A 25,415-nucleotide genomic window follows, 5' to 3' on the forward strand; every position below is an offset into this window, starting at 1 on the left:
TAAGTCTCTTTAATCCTAAGTCCCTTCTTTACTCATCTTTACCTCTACCATCCATGAGGTGGAAAGAAGGGAACAGTTGCAAGTGACATGTCTGAGTTTCTGGAGGCAGGGACAATATGGGCAAAACTATTGTGCTGGAGGGAGGGAACATATTTAGAGATGGGAACATATTTAGAGTAAGGTTCTTACAGCATATCCCTTATAAAATCCAAACAGCATGACAGAAGAGAAAAGGAATCTTTGAGCACATGGTATAGGACAGAAGTTTGACCTTGTACAGTGTACAGTGCCATTTCCTCTCCAGTGCCTTTTCAGATAGGAGCTGGCCTGAGAGGGATGAATATCTTAACAGATGTTGTTACAGGGCCCTATTTTGGTCATAGGCAAGAGTAAAGGCTCTATATACATTCTGAGGATGTGTGGCTTCAGTGCACGTTTATTGGTGTTTAATAGACACGTGTTGCCTCTGGCAAGTTTAAAACCTCCTGAGATGCAGAACATAGCATCAGGTGTTTCAACACTTTCCAGGGGAAGGATATACCCCATTTTTATTTCTCATTTCTTCATCAGTGCACTTACTCCACCCTGACCAACTCCTGATTTTCCATTTACAAATCTGAGAGTGAGGAACACAAGGGATGTGCAGCCCACCTCCACATGTCTGTGTGTTACACCTCTCCATATGCTGTTGCTTAGTTAGCTAGGGCCCTCTTTGGGGACAGGAACTACTTTCAGATACATTTCTTCTCTTGTCCCCATTCTCTTCCCCATGGTCCATCCTGTCACCATAAGATGATGCTACACCGCATCACCACTTGACTTCGAGACCTGCCACGACGACCAAAATTGGTGAGCTCCCCCATGTATTTTGATCTCCTCTAACCACTGGCTGTGGAGAAATGAGCAGTGGATCATGGGTTGTGCTTTCCTACATGGTGGCATTCTGCACCTCTCATCAGCCTGGACTAGGCAGAAAGTGGCGAGTGAGAACTGGGGAGTGGGAATGGGATTGGAAAACATATTTCAAGCTTCATAAAAATGGGAAAGAACAAGATATTTAAATGATTATTGACTTGAAGCTGCATTGATAACCCTTCTGAGCAATGTCAAGTCTGGTTGTCTGCTAATTCAGCAGATTTCAGGTGGCATGCCCCTAATCTTTTGAAGAATAGTGAAATTATAGGCAGTGCCTTTGCACTTCATGAACCAATTTATTTCTTAACATGGTAAACCTAGTGCAGCCTGGGACATAACCAGTATTTTTAGAGCAGTCCAGGCTGAATGTGATGTAAGTGTCCTGCAGAACTAGGTGAATTGGCAATAGTTACTAGATTTATTTTTAATAATTGTATTTTTTATTACATATGATATTGGACCTCTTCTAACACTCAAGATGTGACCTCAACTAAACCACATAACCCTGCCTACATTTGAATTTCACTGTCTGTAAGAGTGGAGTAAGGCTTTCAGGGGCTTAACCATCTGAAGCACTGTTATCCTCACGATTTCAAAATCTTTGCTTTTTCAGAGACATCAGAAATGTTTGTGTGTGTTCTTTCTTGGGTTTAGATTTGCAAGCCTTGTCAACACAAAGTTTACAGGTGAAAGATCATGACTGATCCTATCATAACACTCCTACATAATTCTTATATAGTTTCATTTTTACCTGATGTTTTACTGTTTTTGAGCTAACCCTTGAAACCTTGGCATTGTTAAAAGTGGCTTTATGAGTTAATCTAATGCTTTTACCAAAAAGTCCATAAGGAGATTTATTTATGGGCTAAAGCTTAACAGGTACGGCAGTTTGAATTGATAGTACAAAAATAGCCACATGTTGAAGTCCTATTTTTAGTTTAAAATTCATCCAATCCTAAAAGAACAGGTTCAGATTTCTAAAGATCCTCCAGAGTTTTGATGTGTGAGTAGATTCTGAGGTATAAGGTTCAGTTTTAGGAATTCATACTTCCAGGTTAATCATCCTTATTAATGACTTTTAGGCACCACACTTCCATACTCTTTCTCTACAGTCATCACATACACTCCCAAGAATGAATCTACTTCTCCTTTGTCCATCAGTTCGGGCCATGGCTCAATGTAGTGTGCAAATTGAAGGAAATGTCTGTCAATAATGTTATTCACCCCCCTTCACTAGGACGACAGTTAACGATCTTCAACACCCAGGCGCAAATAGCCATAGGAGGGAAGGACAGAGGGCGTCTCTTCCAAGGCCAGCTCTCCGGGCTCTATTACAATGGCCTGAAAGTGCTGAACATGGCGGCAGAGAACAACCCCAACATTAAAATCAATGGAAGCGTCCGACTCGTTGGGGAAGTCCCTTCCGTCTTGGGAACGACACCCACAACATCGGTGCCACCGGAAATGTCGACTACAGTCATGGAAACCACAACCACGATGGCAACCACTACCACCCGAAAAAATCGTTCACCACCCAGCATCCAGGTGAGTCACTTAGTCCTCTCCCTTTCCTTCAGTTCTTAATCGTCTTGCTGCTCATTTGTTAGTTCATAGGAGCTATGTTCTCTGAATATTGCTCCACGTAACTCTTTATTTTAAAAATGTTTTCCTCCTGTGTTGGACACAGGACAAACAGCTGGCTGAATTGTTGTGGCACATACATGTAAGAATGGGAATGGATTTTGCTCCTGATCTAGTGCAATCTGCTTTGTGTGATTGTCACAATGTGAACAAGAACAAGGTTTTAACTATGTATCAAAAGTTCCATATGTGGGGAAATGTATTCTGAAGAGAGTTACGTGGCTTAATGGGAGGTGGGTGTATGGTTATTTATTATTATGACAGGATGAACTGCTGCAATAGTGAAGTTCATAATGAGGAGAAAAGCAATGGAGCATTACTTCCATTTGGAGTCATTTTTTATTTCCCTTTTATAGCCTTCCTGCAGAGAATTTTGAAGGAATGCTATCAAGATCAGTTTCTTGCAAAATGTAGATGTTCCAACATAGAGCAGTTCCCATCTATTTGGTAAAAATCATTCCTAAAGAAAAAATTAATTTCAGATTATCTGACTTAATTGTGCCAAAGTAGTTATTTCTACCCTTAAAATGCACTGGTTTTGGAACCACTTTTGTGGCAGCCAGAATATATGGTACTGATTAGAAATAAACACCTTCAATTGGCTCTCTTGTCTGTGCAAAGTATCATGTAACTAACCAGTCTGAGCTGTGGATTATTTATTTCAGCAGTATGCTATCATGTTATTGTGTTATTAACTAGAATGAAACGTGTTTTGAAATCATTAGAGAGCTGGAGCTACCAGAGAGACTCTAGCTAAGGGTCTCTAAAATGAGTATGGGACTGGAGCATTTCTTGGATGAGGAAAGGCTGAGAGCTGGGACTGTTCATCCTGAAAAAGAGAAGGCTCATGGGGGGATCTTAACTGTGCGTACAAATACCTGAAGGAAGAGTGTAAAGATGACAGTGGTGCCCAGTGACACGACCAGAGACAATGGGCACAAACTGAAACACAGGACTTTCCCTCTAATCATTGGGAAACATTTGTAACATGAGGGTGACTGAGCATGGGTGCAGGTTGCCCCAAAAGGTTGTGGAGAGTCCATGCTGTTAAAATTCAAAAGCCATCTGCACATAGTCCTGGACAGCTGACTCTGCATGATCCTGCTTGACCAGGGGTTTGGACTAGATGACCTCCAGAGGTCCCTTCCAATCACAGCAATTCTGTGAGGTATGTCTGGCTGCAGTGGAATTTCCAGCTATTAGAGTAATTAATTCCAAGCTGAGGTTTAACAGTCCCCACTTTGGTACTCCGTAAATCCAGATGGCAACAGGACTGGGATTAATTGAGTTATTAGCCTCAAACACCCAGTAGGTGATTTGATAAAGTTTCAGCTAAATGAGGGGAAATTACCCCACTTTTGGTCACTGTTTTTCATAAACTTTGTGAGCATTTTCTTCTCTGCAGTTATTAGTTCTAATTTTAGAGAAAATATTTGTACAGTTACATCTCCAGAATGATGAATTCTGTGGTTCTTATCCTGCCCCCTATAATTTTTAAAGGCAGCAGAACTGTGTTTAGCTATAGCAGTGGACAGAAAATGGCACTGGACCTTTATGGGCTGGGTCAAGCTGGAAATGATGCTGGCTTGCCTGAAAAGGAACTCTTTCTGAAAGCTTCCTGCCTAGCCTACGTGGCAGTTCACTCAGCCTACAGAGACCATTGTGTGCTGAAAGAGCATCAAGAAGATTTAATAAAGTGTCAAAGTGCTTCTAAAAACATGGTTAGAGCAGCGATTTCCTGGATACACATGCACCACAACAAATGGCCTCATCTCAGCTGATATTAAAGCAATAACTCTTTGACACTTCATGTTACCCGCTGAAAGAAAAATAAAGGTCAATATGTACCTCTATTACAACTTTCTGCATTTCAACATTGGGCCTTTTTATTGCTTTTGCAGCAGAGATAGTTTGGCTTTCTTCCTTATTTTTGGTGGAATTTGATTCTGTCTGCTTAAGTTGCAGTATCTGTGTAGTGAAAGTGAGAAGAAATTTTCTTTTCCTGTTTGGGCAGTATCTCCAGCCGTGGTTTTTCAGGTGCCTAATGGTTATTTTATCTTGCTTGTGTTCGACATCACCATCATTAAGCCTATATACAATTTTAGATCTAAGTGGTGGAAAAATCTAATAGACCAAGTTTACTCTTTGGGAAACGTAAAATATAGACACCTGAGGCTATGAGAGGTACAAATACAGTTAATTATTACCTTGTTCCAGATTTCTCTTTTCTTTTCTGCTCAGAAATAAACAATTATTCTTTGCTTTCAAAGCTGTTTAAAGTTTAGCCTCTTCTGATTCCAATCAGCATGATTCAGGCACTTTTTGTTCACCTCTTAGGTTTGATCATAGGATTCTTTCTGCTTCTTGATACCATACAAAAGGCAATAGCAAGTTATTTTTCCAACCCCATTGAAACTTTTTTGTCATCATGATGCATGCCAAAAAGTAGTCAAAAAGTTAGGCTGATGATGGTCTAAGACAACTGTTCATCAAGTCAATCAGTGTTGTCACATTTTTTTGTTTTATTAGCCATGTTTCTGTTTCCATGTGTAGTATCTTGTTTTATGCTAAGATTGCGGAGTCCTTGGGTTCAAAATGTACTTTTATTCTGCACATGCACATTACTTGGCACAGAACAATTCTGGCCAATTGTAGATATACCTGGCATGAAACAAATAGAAGTGAAGCATCTAATGTGAAATAGCACAAATCATGATAAAGAATTACTCTTCTTACTCTGTTAGGAGTATCTGTGCTACTTTTATTACTCATTTTTGTATGTAAGTAACTTAAACTGTTCCTTTTTGAAATGCATATAAACCTTGTGCAGAATATCAAGTCAGTAATCACAAAGTCTTATGAAATCCAGGGGAATTTCAGAAGTACTTAGATTTACACATCACTCGTTAGGAAACTACAGAAGAGCGTGATAAGTGCAAAGATATCTTCTGTTTGTAACACACACCAAGACACCTCCTGCAGTTAGGTAGTCTGAGTGCTGACAGAAGTATTTTAGAGCACAGTTAGAATAAAACAGCTGGGAAAATGAAGAGGTTTAGAAATACACAGTACATGTTCATGCCTATGATATGCATCAACTTTTGAAGATCTCAGACACGGTATATAGTTTTGGACAAACAACCAAGATAAAGGGAATTGAGAGAAAAATATTGCTGGAAATAGCTAGTGGCACTGAAATTAGCATTTAAAATGTCTATAAATTTATACTAAATTTCTACAAGGTAGTAAAACTCAAGGCAAAGGAGGACAGCTAGGATTTGAGAGAGAAACTGGTGAGATATATGGCTGTATGCTATACTGCTGGGAATGTTCCTGTGGTTCAGAGAAGGACGTAGCAAGAGCTGACTTTTTTTGCTAACTAAAAATAAGGGAAGGAAGTTTCAACTTGTGTTCCAGTGAGTCACAAATGGTGCTTGTGCTCCACTGCCACAAGAAGAACCACTGATTAGACTTTCTCACGCATGGTTTTGTCCTGGATTTAAGTACAGTAAATCCAGAAGTGGCATGTACTAATTTCTTGCTGCATCTCAGGGACATCAGACTCTCCTGTGATGATAACATCCTCTCTGAGACTTCTGCTTTGCCACATTAGCCACAAAGGCCTGAAAGTCAAGCTGCTAGCTTTTCTGTGGGGTACAGTAAGATGCCATGCAGACTGCTTCTACATGAGAGTCACTGTGCTGAGCTACACTGCATTCTTGCAAGGTTGTCTTGCTTCTCACAGGGTTTTTTCATTAGTTAAAGGTCCTGGAATCCCTATTTGTCCCTATTTGCTGATTTAAGTAACAGCTTCAGTTATTAATGAAGTACTTCAGGGATTTTTTTGGTTTGGCAGACCTCTGTGAAAACAGGTTAGAGTGGCACTCATTCTCCTGTCTTCTGCTTCCATGGCAGCTGCTTGAGTGGTCAGAATTCTCTTTTATGAGTCACTGTTGAAAGCTTTTTAGTAGACTCTCCAGATGCCTTCATGTAGCTCATTCTGTTTTTGTTTCCAGCTGGGTCATTCAGTTTTCAAATAATTTGTGCAAAGTTAATTACTAAAAGTAGTCTAGAGATCATTCATCGTGATACACATCTTCCATTCCAAACACACTCAGCTCATCAAATCCAAGTGGAGAAGAAGGTAATCTCCTGGAGGCCCTAGGGCAGGTCCCTAATAAGTCTGGCCAATGTCATGGATGGCTGAGGACCCAAGATCAAAACAGTTTTCTTTGAAAAAGAGATCAGAACCCTTCTGGGAATACAGATGAACTTATGCTCTCCATGAGGAGCCAGAAACTGTGTGCTCTGTTACATATCCAGGGCGTGACTCAACTTCTTGAGATGCAGAAAATGACACTTGCTTAACTGTTCAAACTATAACTTGTAGGTGACATGAATAAATTACTTGTGGATGTTTTCAGCTATGATCTTAGAGCCATAGAATGCCAATTCATGATTTATTATATTTATTATACTCTCTCTAGAGAGTAGAAGAGGGGATCTTCCCATTATCTATCTGGAGAGTCCAGCCTATTGTCATGGCTTAGAATAAGGTTCTCAACCTTTATTTTTAACTATTAGGCTTTTCAGCCTTCTAACTGTGTTCTCTGTTGAGTGTCCAATAATCTTGATTAATGTCTTTCCATAACATGCAGCTTCAGGCTAAATCCTTCCTTACAGTGTATATCACAAAGGAAAATAGCACAGAAGATTTGTCAGTCTAATTAGACTTTCACTGTCAGTAAGACAAATAAGATTGTCTCACCCTTGGTCTTGCCTAGGTACTTTCTTTTACACTCATAGATAATAATTTGGTAGGGAAAGAAATTGGCCTTTAATTTGGTTTTTGCTTCATATAACTCACTAGTGACATTTTCATCCCAAGACTGCAAAGCTCTAATGAAAAAAGAGCTTTTGATGAGTCTCTGCTTTAAAGACTGACTTCACTGGCTCATTGGCACAGCTGAGAATTACGGAGTCTGGCTCTTATCCCTTTGTATCCGCTTCTTCCTCCATTATTTTTATTTAAAGAGACCAAAGCTCTTAACTTTACCATGCGTCAGAGCAGAATCCCTTCTCCTATACTACACTCCTGCACTTCTGCAGTGACATCCACAAAATGGCATTTACTTATTCACAGTCACATCTCTTCTGTAAATGGTGGCGTGCTTTGAGCAGAGAAAGAAAGCAGAGTTTGGAAGCAAGAAACCAAATGTTGAAAATTTTCATGCAGAGAATCATTCATGTAGGTTACAGTTACTAATTCAATAATACCAAATGACCTCTAAATACTTCACAAATATGTAATTGAGAAATAGATTTAGTGCACACTGAAATACAGAATCTTTGGTGTGTAATGTAGTAGTTACCTAACCACAAACATGTATATGATATTATATTATATGATTGATATGATATGATATGATATGATATGATAATGTTCTGTATGGGAAAGGCACAAAAATATTCTCCTAGTGAGTATTAGATGTGCAAGTGGTATGCTGTTTTTAAATTATATTTATTGATGCTGTTTTCAGGATACTCAGATTACCTGTAGTGTTCATATAGTCTTAGATAGAATCTTACATTTTCTTGATTTCATCCACTCTCTGCAGAAGACAGTTGTGCTGCACTTCTAAAAGTGCCATGGGGATCCAGTCTTCTAGAAGTGCCGTAAGTGAGCCACAAGTACAGTGCCCATTCAAAAGAAGAATGTGATTTTGCTGTAATATTATTTTTCCAGCCCATGCTCCCCAGTGCTGACAAGTACTGATGATGAAAGTAAACTTGGCCTTGTACTTCTGCTAAGCACAATTACAGTAATACAGAACATTGTGCTTGTAAAGCAGTTCATGCATATGCAGGTCTGTGCTGTCATTTGTTGATATTACAAGTAGTGATATTGGAACATTAAACTTAGTAGCCATTTTTGGCTCCAAAAGGAGATGTTTGTGTCAGGGAAGGGGTTTGACTGAATGTGTATGGCAAACTTGAGAGTCACAAGTTGGCATATAGCATAATTTCTCAAAATATAGCTTACACTAATTCTTTGGATAACCTGTTTTAAGTAGCAGCATTAGCAAGTAGTCACTTCAGCCACTCCTCTGTGTGATTTGTTAGGATCCACACTGCCTTTTTATTTCTTCAGTCTTACAAAAGGTCTGAGTTGGCTGATTCATCTCTAAAAGGGTTGAGATTGCATTCCCTTAACTTACAGGTCTGAGCAATCATTTGGGTCTTGCAGCAAAATCTCAGCTGGTGTTATTGACACATGTACCCAGTTCTGTTCTCCTGTCAATTTTGGAAATGAAGATTTGGCCCAGCAAGAGCCAAAGAGCAAGGGGAGGGTAAAAGGGGACAGGTCTGGCACTTTTCTAGAATTTCAGAATCTTTTTAGATTTTTCTCTGATACTTTGTTTTTTCTTGATCAAAAACTATTGAAATTTTTACTTGCCTTTAGGTGAACAAGGAACACACCTTTTTCTTGAATAAAAGAATAGGAAGCTGAAATAACAGCTGTAGTAAACTAATACCTGCCTTATTCAGGCAGGCAGGCATACGTTTCTCAGAAAGTAAAATTAATAACATCAGTATGCACTTTTTTCAGAGCACTGTATCCCTTTGTGCATTTAGACATGTCATTTACTCTGTCAAAAAAGATTCTTGAAAGTCACGTGAAAGATTATTTTCAAAATCTGATTAATACAGTACTCAGGAACTGCAGCTATTCTAGTTGACCATACATTTGATCCCAAGCCAAGTGAAAGAATAGGACAAGTGTGTTGTTCTAGAATGGTTGTGCAGCGACAAGATATGATAAAGAGAGCCAATATTGCAAGAGCAACTACTTGGAAACAAATGGAGTAGAATCAATGGTTATGGCTTAAATATAGTTGGAGGATTGGCTCATGTTTTGTTATAGCATGTCTGTTCCTCTTGCTATTTATATATTTCAGGGAAATGCCTAGAAGCTGCAGACATTGCCAGAATGCTTCCTGAACATATAGTTCCATTTTATTTTTTTGGTTTGGGTTTTGGGTTTTTTTGTTTTATTTTGGGGTTTTTTTCAGGACTAGCAGAGAGGTGTGAATGTACCTGTTACCTTTCCTAGATCATTCATTTCGGTGAATGCACAGAAATTGGAAACACATCCGTGCTGTTGTGACAGACCTGCTTTCTGAAACCATCTAATTAATGCCTTGGATTTTCTGCAGAATGATGGTGTTGTTAGCTAACAAAAACAGAAGGATTTCTGCTAGTTTCTTTTTCATCTGTGGGATGAGTTGTCACTGATTTGCAAGATATGTCTGACACGGTACAGCTCGTAAAAGTAGTGATTAACAAGACAGGCTATGCAACCACCAATTCTTTATCTCCTTCCTTAGATGGCATATGAGTAGGTGGGATGTTGTTCATTTTGATTGAAAAATTACTTCTATTATATCTTGAAAGATAAGAATGTGTTTCCACAAAATTTTCAAGGAAAAATAAAGCCAAAGGGGTGAAAAACTAGATTTCAGTTCTCCTGCTACTGCATAGGACATAAATGCTTCCCATTTTTCTTACAGTGGATTTTTGGAGGAAAAGTTATTATTTGGTATTTGGTATTTGTATTTGCATACAAAATATGTTGACTTTTCACCCTTAAAATGACTAATAAAAGGGATCCTCTTCCCTAATAATTACTTTTAGAGTTTTTGACTGGTGCTGTATTGCCCACTTTACTGGGTCTCAGATTAGGTGTTCTAAGGAAATTGATTTCTGGGTAAGGACAATTCCCAGAGAATATCAGTAGTTTTACAGGAGGCGTGAATAAGAGAGTAGGATATGTTGAAAATGCTCTAATGGCTAAATGTATCAAAGTGGGTACAGAAAGGATGAAGGATGAAGGGCAGATGGCAACTAAGATCCAAAGGATGAGATGCATCTCTCTCACAGAGATATGGGAAAGAATGATTTAAAGAGGGAGAGTGACCTGACCAGAACTGGTAGGCTGGTGGTTCTAGGAACTCTGTTTTGGAGAAGCAAAGGTTTTAGGGAAAGACAAACTCGTACTATATGGCCAATAACCACTCTTCTACTTTTAGTCTTTGCTTGGCTCCACGGTCCCATGTTCCCTAAGGATGAAGTCTTTTTTTTTTGCCAAGCTGGCTGGGACTCAGTTCAGTAGAAATGCTGGAAATGAGATCTGAGGATCCATGGATTCTTCCATGGCAGTTTGAAGTCCGAAAAGAGCTGGGATCACTCACTTGTACTAAGATAATTTAAAATGCACCTTTTCCTCTCACTTGCTGCTGTTCTTTTCCCCTAACTGTTTTAAAGCAAGAAAACTCTGTAAAAAGGGTCAGATCAGGTAAGGACAAAGAAATACTATATGTTGTGTTTTTCTGACATCCCAGCTATTGCCTCGGTGTCCAGGCCATACACAGAGATTTGCAAATATAGCTTGAATTTAACTTGGTCATAATATCTCTCTTTTCCTGAAAGATGACCTCCAATGAAAGTATAAGGACATGAATGATTTTAATCTGTGATAACAATGGAGAACCAGTCCTGACTGCCTCCAACAGCATAAATATATAAAATGACAGATTATCCTGCGGCCTCCCTCCCTCCTGCCGGAACACACACGTACATTCTCAGTAGCACGCAGCAAAATTCAAATTGGACTTATCTTTTATCTCTTGTCCCAGTGATTAATGCTGCTCTTGCTGGGAGACTAATCAAACAAGGGGAAATATGGAGAAAGAAGTATGTATTTCTTAGACTATTGTTATCAGTGTTATTATTTTTCCTTTAATATATTATCCTTCTGTTAGAAGACCTTAATGCAGGAAGCAAGAGGTAAGAGCAAGTTTGATGGTGAGAAGATTAATGGGGCAGACCACAGCAAGTGGAACACAAGCATCTTGCAGAGGGAGGTGAGCTGCCAAGCTGCTTTGGCGTTGCAGTCCTTCAGGTCCTGAGCCAGGAGCTACTGTTTTCTAATCCTTACTCTCTTCATTCAGCATCTGTCAAGAAACCTACTCTGTAGATGGTTCTTTTCTTTCCCCTGTAGTAAAATAAGCGTCCTTGGTCCATCTCACAACCAAGTTCGGTTGATAATATGAATAATACCTTGTAAATTCCATCAGGTGGTGTATTCCCTTTACCTTCTCCCTGGTTCTTGGCCTAGGTCTTTCGTAGTTGTACTTAGACCTTGAAGTTCCACTTTAATTCTAGAGATGTGTAAAGCAGAGAGCAGAAAATTTACTCTGTGCTGTGGTAAAAACAGAAATGGATGTTTTGAATGCATATGACTTAGATTTAAGTAGGAGGCCTTGTCTTATGAGTGAGTAGGATTGGATTCCAATTGTCTTGTTTCCTCAGGGTCTTAAGAAAAAAGACTTAAAGATATTGTAATTAAGAGGTTAGACCTTATTTTGTTTTCACTTTGAGCAGAAGAATATAGCAAGGAATACCTGAATTAAAGGAATAAACTTGTTTGGGATCTTATCAATGTGTACAAAACATCTTAAGGATGGATGTCAAGAGGATGGGACCAGACTCTTGGTGCCAGTGACAGGGGAAGGGGCAATAGGCGCAAACTGAATCACAGGAAGTTCCCTCTGAACAGGAGGAACTTCTTTACTGTGCAGGTGGCAGAGACTGCAATAGGATTCCCAGAGAGGTTGTGAGATCTCTTTTTCTAGAGATACTCAAAAAATACATTAGTGTGATGCTGTGCACCTCCTCGAGGTTGACCTGCTTTAGAAGGGAGGTTGGATGAGATGACTTTCAGAGGTCCCTTCCAAGCCCAGTCATTCAGTGATCTGTGATATCTATCCTTTAGAAGCATTTTTTTTTGTAGGGTCAGTATTCCTGGAGACTATTTGATTATTCTTTGCTGTGGATGTATTAGCATAATGCCCTCAGAGTAGGCTCAAGACTTTCAAATATGTTTAGGGCCCAAATCTTATGCATCATTGTCTCAGCTCCCAATTGATTACATTTAGGCAGCAGTTAATCCTCTTGTTCTCTACTAGAGCAATGCCATTTGTATTAAAACTTATATGAGCACTTGAGTCTCTAGTGCCCAGATTTGTAGATTTGTTTCATTGTTATAAACATAGCCTCAATAGAGATATTCATAGAGAAGCAAGCTAAAACTGATTCTGCACTCCTCATACATGCCACTCTTCCCCTCACGTTTGTGCCATATATGTTTACATGTACTATTTAAGTTGCATGTCATTGTCTCAACTGCCTAATGTATTGCCATTTACTGTCACCTCTCAGACCTGCATAATTATTTGCTCTTAATCTTGTGAGCAATGGCTGTTCAGGTGACTACTGCTGTGACCTGCTTGTCTTGTCTTGAGATTTAGCAATTAGTGAGAATGAAATTTAGAAATGTAGATATGGTAGGCATGTCAGAATATACAGTCTGTTTCTCTGGAGTCCCTGAAGGCATCCAGCTTTAAAAGCACTGGGGGAGGATCTGTGCAGCAGAGCTTACAGGCTTCCTCCAGAGCCAGGAGGGCAGCTGGAACTGCTCTGTGACAGAGCTGTGTGTGCTTGCTGGGAATCAGCAGGATTTCCAGCTGCTAGACATAAATAAGAATGCCAAGGTGGAAAGGAAAGATGGATGTGAGGAAGAAGGAAGGTTGTATGTTGTGTATATGCCTCAGAAAGAACCACTGCAGTGGGAGCCTCTCACATAGAGGACTTCTTCCACCCCCACATCTGACTCATTCTGAGGTATTGTTGCTTGCCTGAAGATGAATAATTCTTTGGTGCTCAGATGGCTGATTACACGTTGTCCTGTTTATGGACTCAAGCACAGCAGAGATATTTCTGCTTGCTTGGCTGTAACGTTTGTTGCCCTGGCAAGAAGCAAGGACCACTTACAATCTGCTGTGAAAAGGCTTAGTGTCTCTCTGGATGCCTCTCAGCTAATGTCCAATGCTTGCAAGTTGTTTATTTTGCCCTTTCTTAACTGAAGCCATGCGAATGGTGTTGGCATCTGCTCCATGTGATTCCTGGAGGAAAAAAAGGAGGGAAGTTGGCATGAACTGGACAGGAAGGTGAGAGCCTGGCAATGGATTGTTAAGGACCAGGATCTGCTGTGTCCACTTTGGCCTTAGGAAATGCTGTATCAAAAGGAGTGAGTTGTTAGGCCTGCAGTCTGTGACTTGTTCTTTTATGATTGTTTGTTACACCGTTCGAGGTACCTCTCTGTTTCAGATTCTGAGTCTGAGTTGCTCTCTCCACAGGGCCAGGTTTCCTTTGGCATGGTTTGGAAAATCTGCTCCAGCAATTCTTGGCAGGCACTTGTGCTCTCCTGCTTTCTATTGTAGTGGTGGACGTGAGACATCAAAGGCAACCATAGATAAATGGCATCAGGGCTTCTACTGTGAGGCGAGAAATGGGGTGAAAAGATGGCAGTGTCATCAGCTTTCCCCAAGAGAGCTGAAGATTGAGCAAGGCAGAGGGTGTAAATAACAGTTTAGAACACTGAGGATTGTTCTAGAAGCAAAGAGAGGGAATAGCACAGGCTGGCTGTCCCTCTACTTCTGTCAGGTTTGGTCACTTGGAACTTACAATTTCTCTTCTATTCAAACTGATTTAATGGCAGCTGTAGCTGAAGGTCAGAAGGATCTGGGGATTTCAATTTTTTGAGACTTTTTCCCTGTTGTTAGCTGTTCTTCCCTTGCTTTTTTGTCCTTCTAGAGCTAAGAGGCAGCTTGGTGGCAATGAAAGGTGACAGTGGTTTGCAGTGTTGTACCCCACTTCCCCCAATAGGACATTACAGAGAAAACAAGAGGAATGATTACTATTATCCATGGGTAGAGCTAAGCTCCATCTGGCAAGTTACATTTGCAGAACCTGTCACGTATTTTGCCTTGGCATCTGAGAGTTTTGCAGCTCTAGTGCCATCCACCTGCAATGGTCCATTAATTCAGACTAAGGATGTGGGGAGAAATAATGACTATTAATTCAAAACACCTATGTACTTTACCTAGAATTCAGAAATCCACTTGTTTATTTAATCTCTTTGAGATAGAAATTCTCATCTTTTATTAGTATATTTTATTAATATCACAGATACATTTTACTGTAGAACTATATGGAGTTTAGACGAGGACTAAATCATAACTTCATCATGTTTCAAGTCAGGGCATTATTTTCTGAAGTCTTGTGCAAATTCTTTCATAGAAGACAATGACTTTAGAAAAAAATCACTCCAGACCCCTGCCATTTCTCTTCCTCTTTGATATCCAGGCAGACCATTTAAAAGAAGAAAAAAAAAGTACTTTCTGAAGGAGAGGAAGGCTGGTTTTTGTTTTGCAGAAGTAAAACTGAATTAATATCTTGTTTGGGTTCGTTTTTTTTCTTATTCATCATTTAATTTTTCACTTTTACTTGCATGGAAGTGTGGGGCTGGAGAATAACATTTTCTGACTTGAGTAGTGCAGATAAATCTATGATAAAAACATAGTATGAATTATGGCCTCAGAGTTGTCAAAGATGTCAGTGGACAGGAGTGGCCATACTCTCTGTTATTAGAAAAAAAATTATTTATTGGAAATCTTCATGTAAGAAAATCTGGTGAACAGTTCTAAAGCTTATAGAATAATAGAAGGGAGGATGTGTTTGTGAACATTGATTTGCCTTCTGGAAATGCAAAGCAATATTTTAACAGAAAATTCATATCACTGAAGAGTGTGATCATAAGCACTTCTTACTGGAAATTGTACATATGTCCTGGAGGAGATATGGAGAAGTTTGGACTGCCTGTAAGTTTGGTATGGTGTCTTTAGTGGGGCTGCATTTTTTCTGATCACTGTTTTCAGTCATTGTTCATTTAACCAGATTATGTTGTTCCAGGTGCCATTTTCACTCTATTTAAATGTATCTGCCGTGATTTTCCTTTGCACAGAGCAGTGAAATTTGGGCTGTATCCCACATGGCAGCATCAGAAAGCCAATTTTAACTTGATTGACCTTGTTTGGCATCAGACAGCATGCAGAAGTTCAGCCATTCCTGGTTCTGGAAAAAGAATTTGCATTCCAACTTGTGTGTAATTTGGGAAAACTGATAATTCCGTTGATGCCTTTGACATAGTACCAGGTAGAGGGAGTCGACTTAAGCAATCCCTCCAGCCTAATCTTACTGTGTAGGGCTGTGATTCATTTTTTTTGTAGCAAGGGAAGCAGGTGGATTTCAAACCTGCTTGCCCAAAGGCTTCAGTCTCTGGGATAGGCCTTGTGGCACCTGCTGGACCATTGTGTATGCATGCTAACAGTAATGAAAACAGCTGTTAACAAGATTTCTTTATGAAGCACCTTACAAATTGTATCTAAGGATTGTTTGTTTTCATCACAGATATGCAGTTAATTGTGGGTTAGCAGTTAATGATTGTTTAATAATGCATAGCTAAGCCAGCAGTAGTCTGGAATGGCAATGTAGGATGCTTTCAACATGGCCATGAAGCAAGAAGCAAAAACAAACCAAAGCAGGATATAAATAACCAAGCTGTCATCACATCAGGACACCCTAAAATTGATATTTAAGAAAAGGTTTCTGAATAGTCAAATAATCTCAATACCTCAACAATGGCCCCTTCTAACATGCAAAATTACATCCACTCATTAATGAGAATCTTCCTCATCTGCATTTCATGGTGTACTTTGTATGTCATGTTAACATGTGCAAGCTCTTCTCTTCTCATCCACAGAGACAGTAGGTGGTTTGGAATTTTTTTTTTTTTTAATTATTTTTCTGTCAAGGAGCAACAGGCATGTCTGGACAATAGAGAAGCACTGTCCAAACTAAGTCTAAATTAGCTCAGTTTAGGCAGTGTTAAATGTTCACCGTATTAACTTGTCACATTGCTTACTGAAAAGCAGGAAATATTATCTATTGTCTCAGATTGATTGGTTCACACATGACCTGACTTGATTGATAGGATGTTGTACTGCAAATGTCCTCAGAGGTAGCTGGGGTTCATGGGTAGCAAATGAACAGACAATGCAAGTGGCCAACTTCAGTGGCAGAACCAAAGAGGCAGAAAAGATTAAATGTTTGCGACTTAAAGACTTTCCTTGCTGAATTTTGCCATTTAGTAGGTCATCAGTCACATGTCTCTGATCGTTCCTCTAAGCTGCCTCCTGGCAGAGCTGGCAGATCAGGACATATGCTTGTGCTTGAGCTGCTGCAGGTCACAGCCTGTGCTGCAGTGCCAGCCCCTTCAGATGATCAGGTTAGACTGCATGCTGGTTCCTGAGCTGGAGCTGTGGAGGAATGGACACATGGGTCTTCTTCATTGCCCTTGCTGCAGGGACAGTAACCTCTGGTGGGGACGTTGATGTTTCGCCTCTGCCGCAACAGTAAAACAGGATGTCGGTCAGAAGCTTTTGTTCTAAATGAGGCTATTTCTTAGCATGGCAAAGCTTTTCAATGCCCTTGCAAAGTGTTACTGAAGTTTCTCTGCATGATATTACATTCTGTAATGCCCAATGAATTCACAGATTGAAACCTTTTAAAGGAATACAGTACTTGCTTCAGACAAATATCCTTTTTCCCCCTAGGTGTATTCACCTAATAACTTATTTCTTGGACTTCATTTTGTGACAGTTCTACCAATTTGAAGTCCTTCTTGAACCAGTGAAAGATTTTCATTAGTTGTCAAGCGTTTTCATTAAACTTACCTTTGGCTTTGACCTCTTATGCTGATATCTCACACCCTATGTTGGCATCCCTAGAGAATGGTTTATTCATTACTCCTTCTGTTCCAAGCTAACATCGTATGGTTTCTGAGGAATTTATTTATCTTTAAAATAGAAGAGCCAAGTGAAACTAGTTACTTGTCCAGGAAGGCAAGTTTTTTATTAAAATACACCTAGAGTGGCAGGCACACCTGCATGGTCCTCTCACCAAGGCTGAGATGCTTGCAGTGTTGTTTAAGGCTTCTGTAAAAATGATGAGCTCATATGCACTTTCCAGGCTTTACTGTGTCATCTGTTTCTGCAGACCTGGAAAACAAATCAAACCATTCATGTCAAACTCTGGATTTTTTCTTCTAAAATAAAAAAGGCTTTCTGAGATGTGGAGAGTTTCTGAATGACCTCTGCTGTGCTTTCTGAAGCTGCTCTGCTGTGGAGTGTTTATGTGCACTCAGTGGCAGCTGTCTCCCCCACAAAGAATTCACAGTAAATTTGTTAGACTGCCAGGGCTCAGACTTAAACTTTTCTGTCTCAGCTTGCATGTTCTGGTTTTTGTATTTGTTTTTTCTCTCCACTGTCTTGCCATTACATCACACCACACTGTCTTTCTCCTTCCTCAGGCTGTCATCTTAGTTGGTGATAGTTCCTTGCTTCTTCTTCAGTGCTTCTACCTTGTGTTTATTTTAATGCCAGCTGAATAGAAACCTAATACATTGATATAAACTCCATCAGATGGAATTGCTTTTATGAGTCTCACAAATGCTAGAGGCTCTGTAACATCTCTGCCCCCTTTGAACATGGTGCACCCTTCCATTTCCAGCAAATTTGCAAAGTACAAAGAGAATGAAGCTCTTTCCTGGGACAATGGGCTTAACAGGCAGTAGCTGAGCCCATGAAACAGCCAGGAGGTTTCTGAGGACATTGTTACCTTCCCAGTGCACCTGCTCATGAATTTTGTATGTGTGCTATATTTCTTTTGGATTCTGTCCCTAGATGTTGATTCCCAGAGCATAAGGAGTGCTTAAACTATTTCCTTAAACTACTGTCGTGGCTAAGACTCCTGCAAGCACTGTTTATGAAAATACTTAATCCTCCCAGGATATTTATTACTCAATTAGCCATAGTAATACAGCAGTACATTTCACAAAATATAAAAAAACTGGCATTTATTTGTTTAGAATCATTTGCTTTTTTATTTGCCTAGCCTTGGTTTTGTGTTACAAAACTACAGAAATGGAACCCCCTGGTCAATCATAGCTGTTGTTTGCTGTTTTCTGTAATTCAGTCCATGAGCACTGGCAGCCTAAAATTCAGTATATATGGGAGAAGCAGGTTAAGACAGCCTTCATTAATCTCTGTGCTTCTGTCTAGAATTCTCTCACTCACCTGGTAACAGATAACTTCAATGCTGTGTGACATGTAACTTCGTGTCAGTGTAGTCTCAGCAGTGACTATAGAGCGGTGAAAACCTCTAGCTATGTATAGCTAGCTATTAATTGAAATAACCTGACTCTTCTTTCAAATCAGAATTAAACAAAACATAAATTGTCCAATAACTACACAAGTGAAATAATAAGAATGAATGTTGAAGCAAGCTTCTAAACTAGTTACTTTATACTACCCTGCTACTTTTTCTTTTTATGCTTTCTCCTTTGACGAGCAATGACAAACTTAAGATCCAGCTTGTAAATGTCCTCTGCCACTCACGATGATCTAAGAATTACATGGTTTGGGTTACTCAGTGCAGCCCAAAACTGTTTCTTTCCTATTGGTAAAGCAGGACTTCATTTCATTCTTGAAATAAAGTCAGACCATAATTTCTTTGATTAGTGCAGAAATATTTAACTGTGATAATCTAGGATCATGAGAATTCTTACTCCCTTCACTGCCTGACACTTGCTAGTGAGGACTTCATTTCTGTTGAGGGGAATGGCTCTTTATGCAGGCAGGCTGTGGTCTGACACTCGCAGCTCGAGTGGGAAACCCCAAATTTGTTCTGAATTGATGATACTCACTGGGTATGTTTGGGTTTTATGAGTTTGACTTTTTGTATGGTTTGGTTTTTTTCTTTTCAAGAGGACAGAGACTTTTCTGGAGGACAGTTGTTTTTGAATTGATGCAAAGTGATGCAGAAATCGCCTTCAACTCTCAAAACTTCCTTTTGTTATCACCAGTCTTCTCAGTGGTCCTGAATCATTTTCTGTAGTTCACTGAGCAATTTTTTCAGTGTAGAAATTTTTGTTTGACATTGTGCTGCTTTAATTGATACCAGTAAACAAATAACTTGTGTAGTCTCCTTCTCTAGCACAGTCTAGTAGATAGGACAGCAGAATCAACTGTTCAGGCACAAACTATACAGTTACAGGATTCCATTGCAGGAAAACCTTACGTGAGTCACTGGGTCAAGTCCCCCAGCTGTTACAGACACCATTTTCTCTGTTCTCTTCAATAACATTTTGTTTCCAGACTTTGCCTGACACTTCAACATATTTCCCCTGGCCTTTAAGCCCCTATATGCCCCTATTCTTTCTTTGTGTGATGTGGCATTAGTATTTCCTTTATCTTCTTTTGTAAAGCATTTTTCAATGTATAGCTGAAAAATACTAATTAATTCCTTGTATTAATACTGTCATTGTATATCTGAAGAAACCTGCAGTAAGCTGACACATCTTCCTGAAGACCAATGCAGAATGCTGGCAATAACAACAAATGCCTTTATTTGGGATTTTTTTTTTTTTTATTTTTATTTAATGCACCAATAACCCACAGGCAGAGTCAGGAATAATGATCTGCTTTTCAGACCCTGTAGGAATTAATATTGCCCTTGACAGGACTCTGCTTACTTGCAAATTGAAAATACACTTGTCCTGTCTCACAAGCATGGTCTTGCAGTAAAATGGGTGCTGTCTGCCCTCAGCCTGGAGCTGCAGAGATAAATGAAAAAGCACATAGAGCTCAGCACTTGTCACTGCTGGGATTGAAGGTAACCACAGCAGACGATGAGCTGTATGCGCCGTGTTCCTATTCTGAGTTGTGCAAAAATAGCTTCCATTTTCTTTTCTGAGTGCTGTCGTCTTGTCCTACCCAGCACTGTTCTTCCAGAGCCTTACACAAGCCTGCACAAACTTGTTAGCATTTCTGGGACAAGCCTCCACTTCTGAATGCAGAGAAGCAGGGGACACCATAGGTCTTTGAGAGCAATTGGGTGCATCTCCAACAAATGGGTAATGTCTGACACAATTATTCTGGTGCAGGGAACTCACATGGCTCTTCTCTCCATGTGGCTAGAGATGCCTAAAGAGCATTGATCAGAAATCTCAGTGACCACTCTCAGACTTGAGGTTTTTTGTTCTCACTGGAAAACCATTTGTGTTTCTCCATTCTGCAGCATCACATTCACTTCTTTGAATCATCACATTTGTTTACCTTTAATTAAAATGAGTGTTTTGAGAAGAAGGAAGCCTGGCCAGAGCTTTAGAGATAAGAATGATGGGTCAAGATTCTGATCTCTTAATGCTGTCAAACAAAATGTCGTATCAGTCTCCTTAGGCCCATTTTTACACATAGGCAAGCTATGTTGCAAACCTTAATTTTTTTCTTTTTTAATACATTGCTAAAGCAGTATTGCAAACAAATATTTCACATAATTATAACAGTGGTACTACAGTAAGTCTGTGTCCAGCTGATCTTTTGTCTTTTTGTTCCTGGTACACCCTTGTACAATTAAGTTGTTTCTTTGAGCTATGTAAAACTGTAATTGCAGATACCAGTACTGTGCCAGCATGACATTAGGTGGTATCTGATGGTTACCAACAGCTCCCAAATGCTGTAACTCTTTGAACTGTCAAAACTGAATATAAATGTTGGACTGGTGTTTGAGTGGGTGTTGAAAAATGAAATGAGGTGTATAACTAAATAATATCAGCTTGAATTAAAATATCTCATTCGAACTTTTAATGGGAATAGGGAGAATTTTCAGTCAATGTTATTTCTTCAGCATTTCATTCTTGTAAGACAATGACTTTCCAACACTTTATAGTGAGTTCTAGTTACCTCTTATCAGCCTTTGCCTGCTCTTATGTCTGGTATCTGCACCATACAGGAAAAGGATTATTGCTCTTCTTAAATTAATTCTTGCAGTATTTTTAATGCATGGATAATTGTTTGTATCTTAGCTTCTGTAAAAAACTTCCCTCTATAGGGCCTTCATTTTAGTTAGAGGCTAAAATAAACTTCTCCATTAACATTGCAGACCTAAAACTGCCAATTAGTTTTGTCATCCTGTGAAAGCACTGCTCTCAGGACAGTTTTGCCTCTTGGTTTTCTAAAGTTTGCTGTATATGTAAAACACCCTGAAGCTGGAACATTGTCTTTCCCCTCTCTGTTGAGATGTGTGTCTCAGAAACAGACTATTCCCAGGCAGAAGTACCTTAAAGGTGATTCAATCTTTGAGCATCACAGCAGCTTCTAATACTTCCTTGGCTATTATTAGATGACAAATTTCTGCATTGCTGGCATGTGTAAGCACTAGTGATACTGTGCTCACTGAGATGGAAGGAATATTTTAAAAGAAAAAGATGGTTAACTTTGCTACTATATAGGTTTTTTAATTTAACCTCTTGAAGGCTTCAACTGTTTTTTTTTAAACATTTTTGAATAAGTCATGTGAATAGGGAGGGGACCATATTTAATGCCTCTAGATTTCCAGAACACATCCAGTGTAAATTGCTAGTGGTTGAGAGTCAATATGATTTGTAAGATTTCTGTAGCTTATGTGAAATGAGTGTGCAGGTATTATATTATGCCATAATTTATAGCTGCTTTAGTGCACTTGGCTTTGTACTTCAGCTGCTGAAGCCTTTGGTAAACCTACCACTAATTCATGTTTTAACAATGGTGGAGCATGTTTTCAGGAACAAGTAGTAGTACTGACCTATAGTGTCATAGAATTGATCCCTCATTTGTCCAGTGTGGCACTGTAGAACCCCCAGCCGAAGACTGCTATCTGCCATTTCCTTCTTCATTTCATGTAAGGGACTTCAGCTGTTTTAGAGTCATTTTTTGATAGGCTGAACTTGTAACACTTTCTGTAGGAAGCATTTCTGAAGTCAGGATACTTGAAGCATCTTCAGGTACCATCTTCTCTTCATCGGGTGCTTCCCTCAGGGAGAAACTCAGCAACCCAGCTGCAGAGGCTGAACACTGGCTTGCAAAAGTATTGCTAGGAATTTCAGGGTTATATTCTCAAGACAGAAAAATTCAGCCCACATGCCAAAGGAGCTAATAAAAGATGGGGTGAGCATAAAAGCTGGTCTTTCCTAACATCTGCTGTGTCAGCCAGGATGCCATTTTCCACTAGGCTTGACATCTGAGCCGTGCTACAGAAGATTTAATAGTCTTAACTGGAGTGAATTGGAAAACTCCACTATCCTGAACTTTCCTTATTAACTAGATGAGCCATTCTTTTTGAGAAAAGATACAAGCCTGGAAATTCAAGTGGAAATGCAGCTGAAAGTAGATCATCTGGGAAGCTGCTGGTTACCTAGTTATTGGCCTTTTTTCTTCTGTTGGTGCTGTGAGTATCCCAGAGCACATCTGAAATACCAAGGAGAAACTCTCCAGAGAACACTCCTTCTGCATGGGTAGGCATGTTCCTCAGTGAAGGAGCTCTGCTCAACCCATTGCTGCCATCTCCTTCTTGTGGAGGATGTTTGCCACCAGACCAACCCAAGGGCAAAGAGGATCCAGTAGCAATGAAGTGAAGGTTGAAAAAAACTTATTTGATGGTTCTGTGCCACTGCTTGTTGCCTGGCATTTTCAGCCAATGGATAATGACTGCAGAGAGCTAGCTGTGCTACACTAGGACTTCAGGAAATGCTTGCATTAGCCTAGGAATGACATAATTATATGGAAGCACTGCCACAGCAACTCATTTGTTTCAGGTCAAGGCACTGCAAGTGCCCCTAGGTAAACAAATCCAATAAAAACTCTTGCTGCCTTGACCTTTGAAGCTAATAAATTGTGTTGCAATCACTTACACTCCTTTTCCTTCACACACTTTCTCTCATCTTCCTCTTTCTCTCTCCCTTTAGTTTGTGCACTTCAATGCAAATTCTCTTCATTTATAACTGAGGATAAAAAAGCTTTCCATAAAAATTGTAATTTTCTTTTTTAAAAAGGTGCATATATTATAAAAGAGAAAATTTTAATGGTCTTCAATTTAATGACTAATGAATTGAGTATTACTGAAATGCACTACACTTTGGATACTGATCCTATATTTTTAGACAAATAGTATGAACATCATAGGAGGGACTAGGGTGATCTAGTTTATTTTATTTTATTGAAGAATATCTTGAATGATCCTTAAAAGTTCTATCACAATGGCACAGATCTATTAATTTATTGTTTGTAATACACTGAGTTTTTTATAAAAATGCTTTCTGTAGCTTCCAAGTATCTTCCACTAGCAATCCATTTTCTGGACGTTAATATATTCTGTTACTGAGGGCATAATTTCTGTCATTTTCTGATAGATCCCAATATCTAAGGGATAGAGCTATAACCTGAGAAGCTTCCTAACATGAGGAGAAAAGTTAAAGCCTTTAAATCTGAAATCACTAGCTCAAATCTTGTGCACAGAGATAAAATCAAGAGCTTGATCACTGAAACATCCTCACCACTCTTTCTTGTATGTGTACACAATGAGAATGTGATCAGAGTGAACATAAGTCTGTTCCTCTTAAATGGCACCTTTTGCTGAGGCCAGAGATGTATGACTTTGGGGAAAACAAGTACTCTTAATGACGGATATTATTTCTACAGAATGGGATTACGACCTTCTGATAGAAAGATATTTGCAACAGGAAATCTTTGGCCTTCAACGCTGTTGAAATTCACTGCTGCCAGACTTTTTTTAAAGAAAGATTCTCTAAAGTCTCAAAAGGATTGGGTTTTTTTAAAGAACATTTGCAGTTCTAGGATGATGCTTTTGAAAGCAGAGTTGAAGAAAGTGTGTTGTTAACTCTGTAACATCTACGGGTTGTTCATGTACTTCTCCTGTGCAGCTATCAGTGTGGTCATACACAGGAGAGGGAAGATAACGATTTTCTGTCAAATGGCCATCCTTCTGGTTTTTGTAACAATGCCAGTCAGAAGCCTATGGAGCATGGCTTCTGCTGCAGTGCAGAATGATTAATCACTGGCTAGAAAGGAAGAGCTGCTTACCCCCCGTTCCTTGTAGAAACAGTAGAGCTTTGATGTGTAGGTTGATGCCCGCACAACAGGCACTCCCAAACTCTCTGACACAGGGGAATAGTCAGTAATGTTGCAGGAGTGGAAAGCTGTGCTTAATTTGCATATGCATTCACATATTTTAACCGTAATGTATTCCTGAAGCACTGCTGTTTTGTGCTCTGCTCTTCTGTGAGAAAGAACCAGCTATGAAATCAACACCATTTATACCAGACTTCTGTAAAGGCAAGTTGCAGTGTGCTTCTGTATCTGCAGAGAATCATGACTCCACATAGGGCCTCTGCTCATCTCAGCTTCCCAACCTCTTTGCTCCCTCATTCTTGTGAATGATGCAGAGCTGCAACAGAAAAAAAGTATTTCCTGTCTCTCACTTCTTCTAATAGCTAGTGGTCACTTTATTGCCTTGAAATTTCTCATCCCTTTCTACTTTTCTCTAGCCTATCTATTACCCAAGATCGCTGTTTCTATGGGAGAAGAGTGCAGGAAAAAGCTTATGATCTTCCTCTCTGCCAAAGGAAAATGTGTTTTCCAGGTGAATAGGTTAGGCTGATGAAGTGAGAGGAAGCAATTGCTCCAGCTATACAGTCACTGCCATTAAAATACTGCTGTAAGATACTTGGATATTGAAATAGTGTGTTCTATTGAAAATAGAAGAGCTTTCTCCCATAGAACAAATTCACTGCCCCCTTCCTGTGTATAAGACAGTGACTATCAACAGAGTGATGATGTAGGTTCATGTGGTTGCTGCTAGATATGAATACAGGGTGCTCATTCTGAGTGAGGTTATCTGATCTGCTACAGTGCAGGACTGAATAGGAGATGAGAGAAACTACTGTTCTCTCCAGGCACGTGAAGGGGCAGGGTATTATAACTGGGAGGACTGACTGATGCTCT

General features: G+C 39.6%; 1 protein-coding gene across 6 annotated transcripts in view; it reads left to right on the plus strand.

Moving 5' to 3' along the window:
- NRXN3 (neurexin 3) overlaps nt 1-25,415 on the plus strand; it is a 907,297-nt gene that overhangs the window by 799,332 nt on the left and 82,550 nt on the right. For all 6 annotated transcript variants that reach the window (XM_059850080.1, XM_059850081.1, XM_059850082.1 and 3 more), the window contains one exon: nt 2,153-2,460. In XM_059850080.1, coding sequence (XP_059706063.1) covers nt 2,153-2,460 — 308 coding nt within the window. The remainder of the gene's footprint in view (nt 1-2,152; nt 2,461-25,415) is intronic.

The sequence above is a fragment of the Haemorhous mexicanus genome, chromosome 6, assembly GCF_027477595.1.
Source record: "Haemorhous mexicanus isolate bHaeMex1 chromosome 6, bHaeMex1.pri, whole genome shotgun sequence".
Classification (NCBI taxonomy): domain Eukaryota; kingdom Metazoa; phylum Chordata; class Aves; order Passeriformes; family Fringillidae; genus Haemorhous; species Haemorhous mexicanus.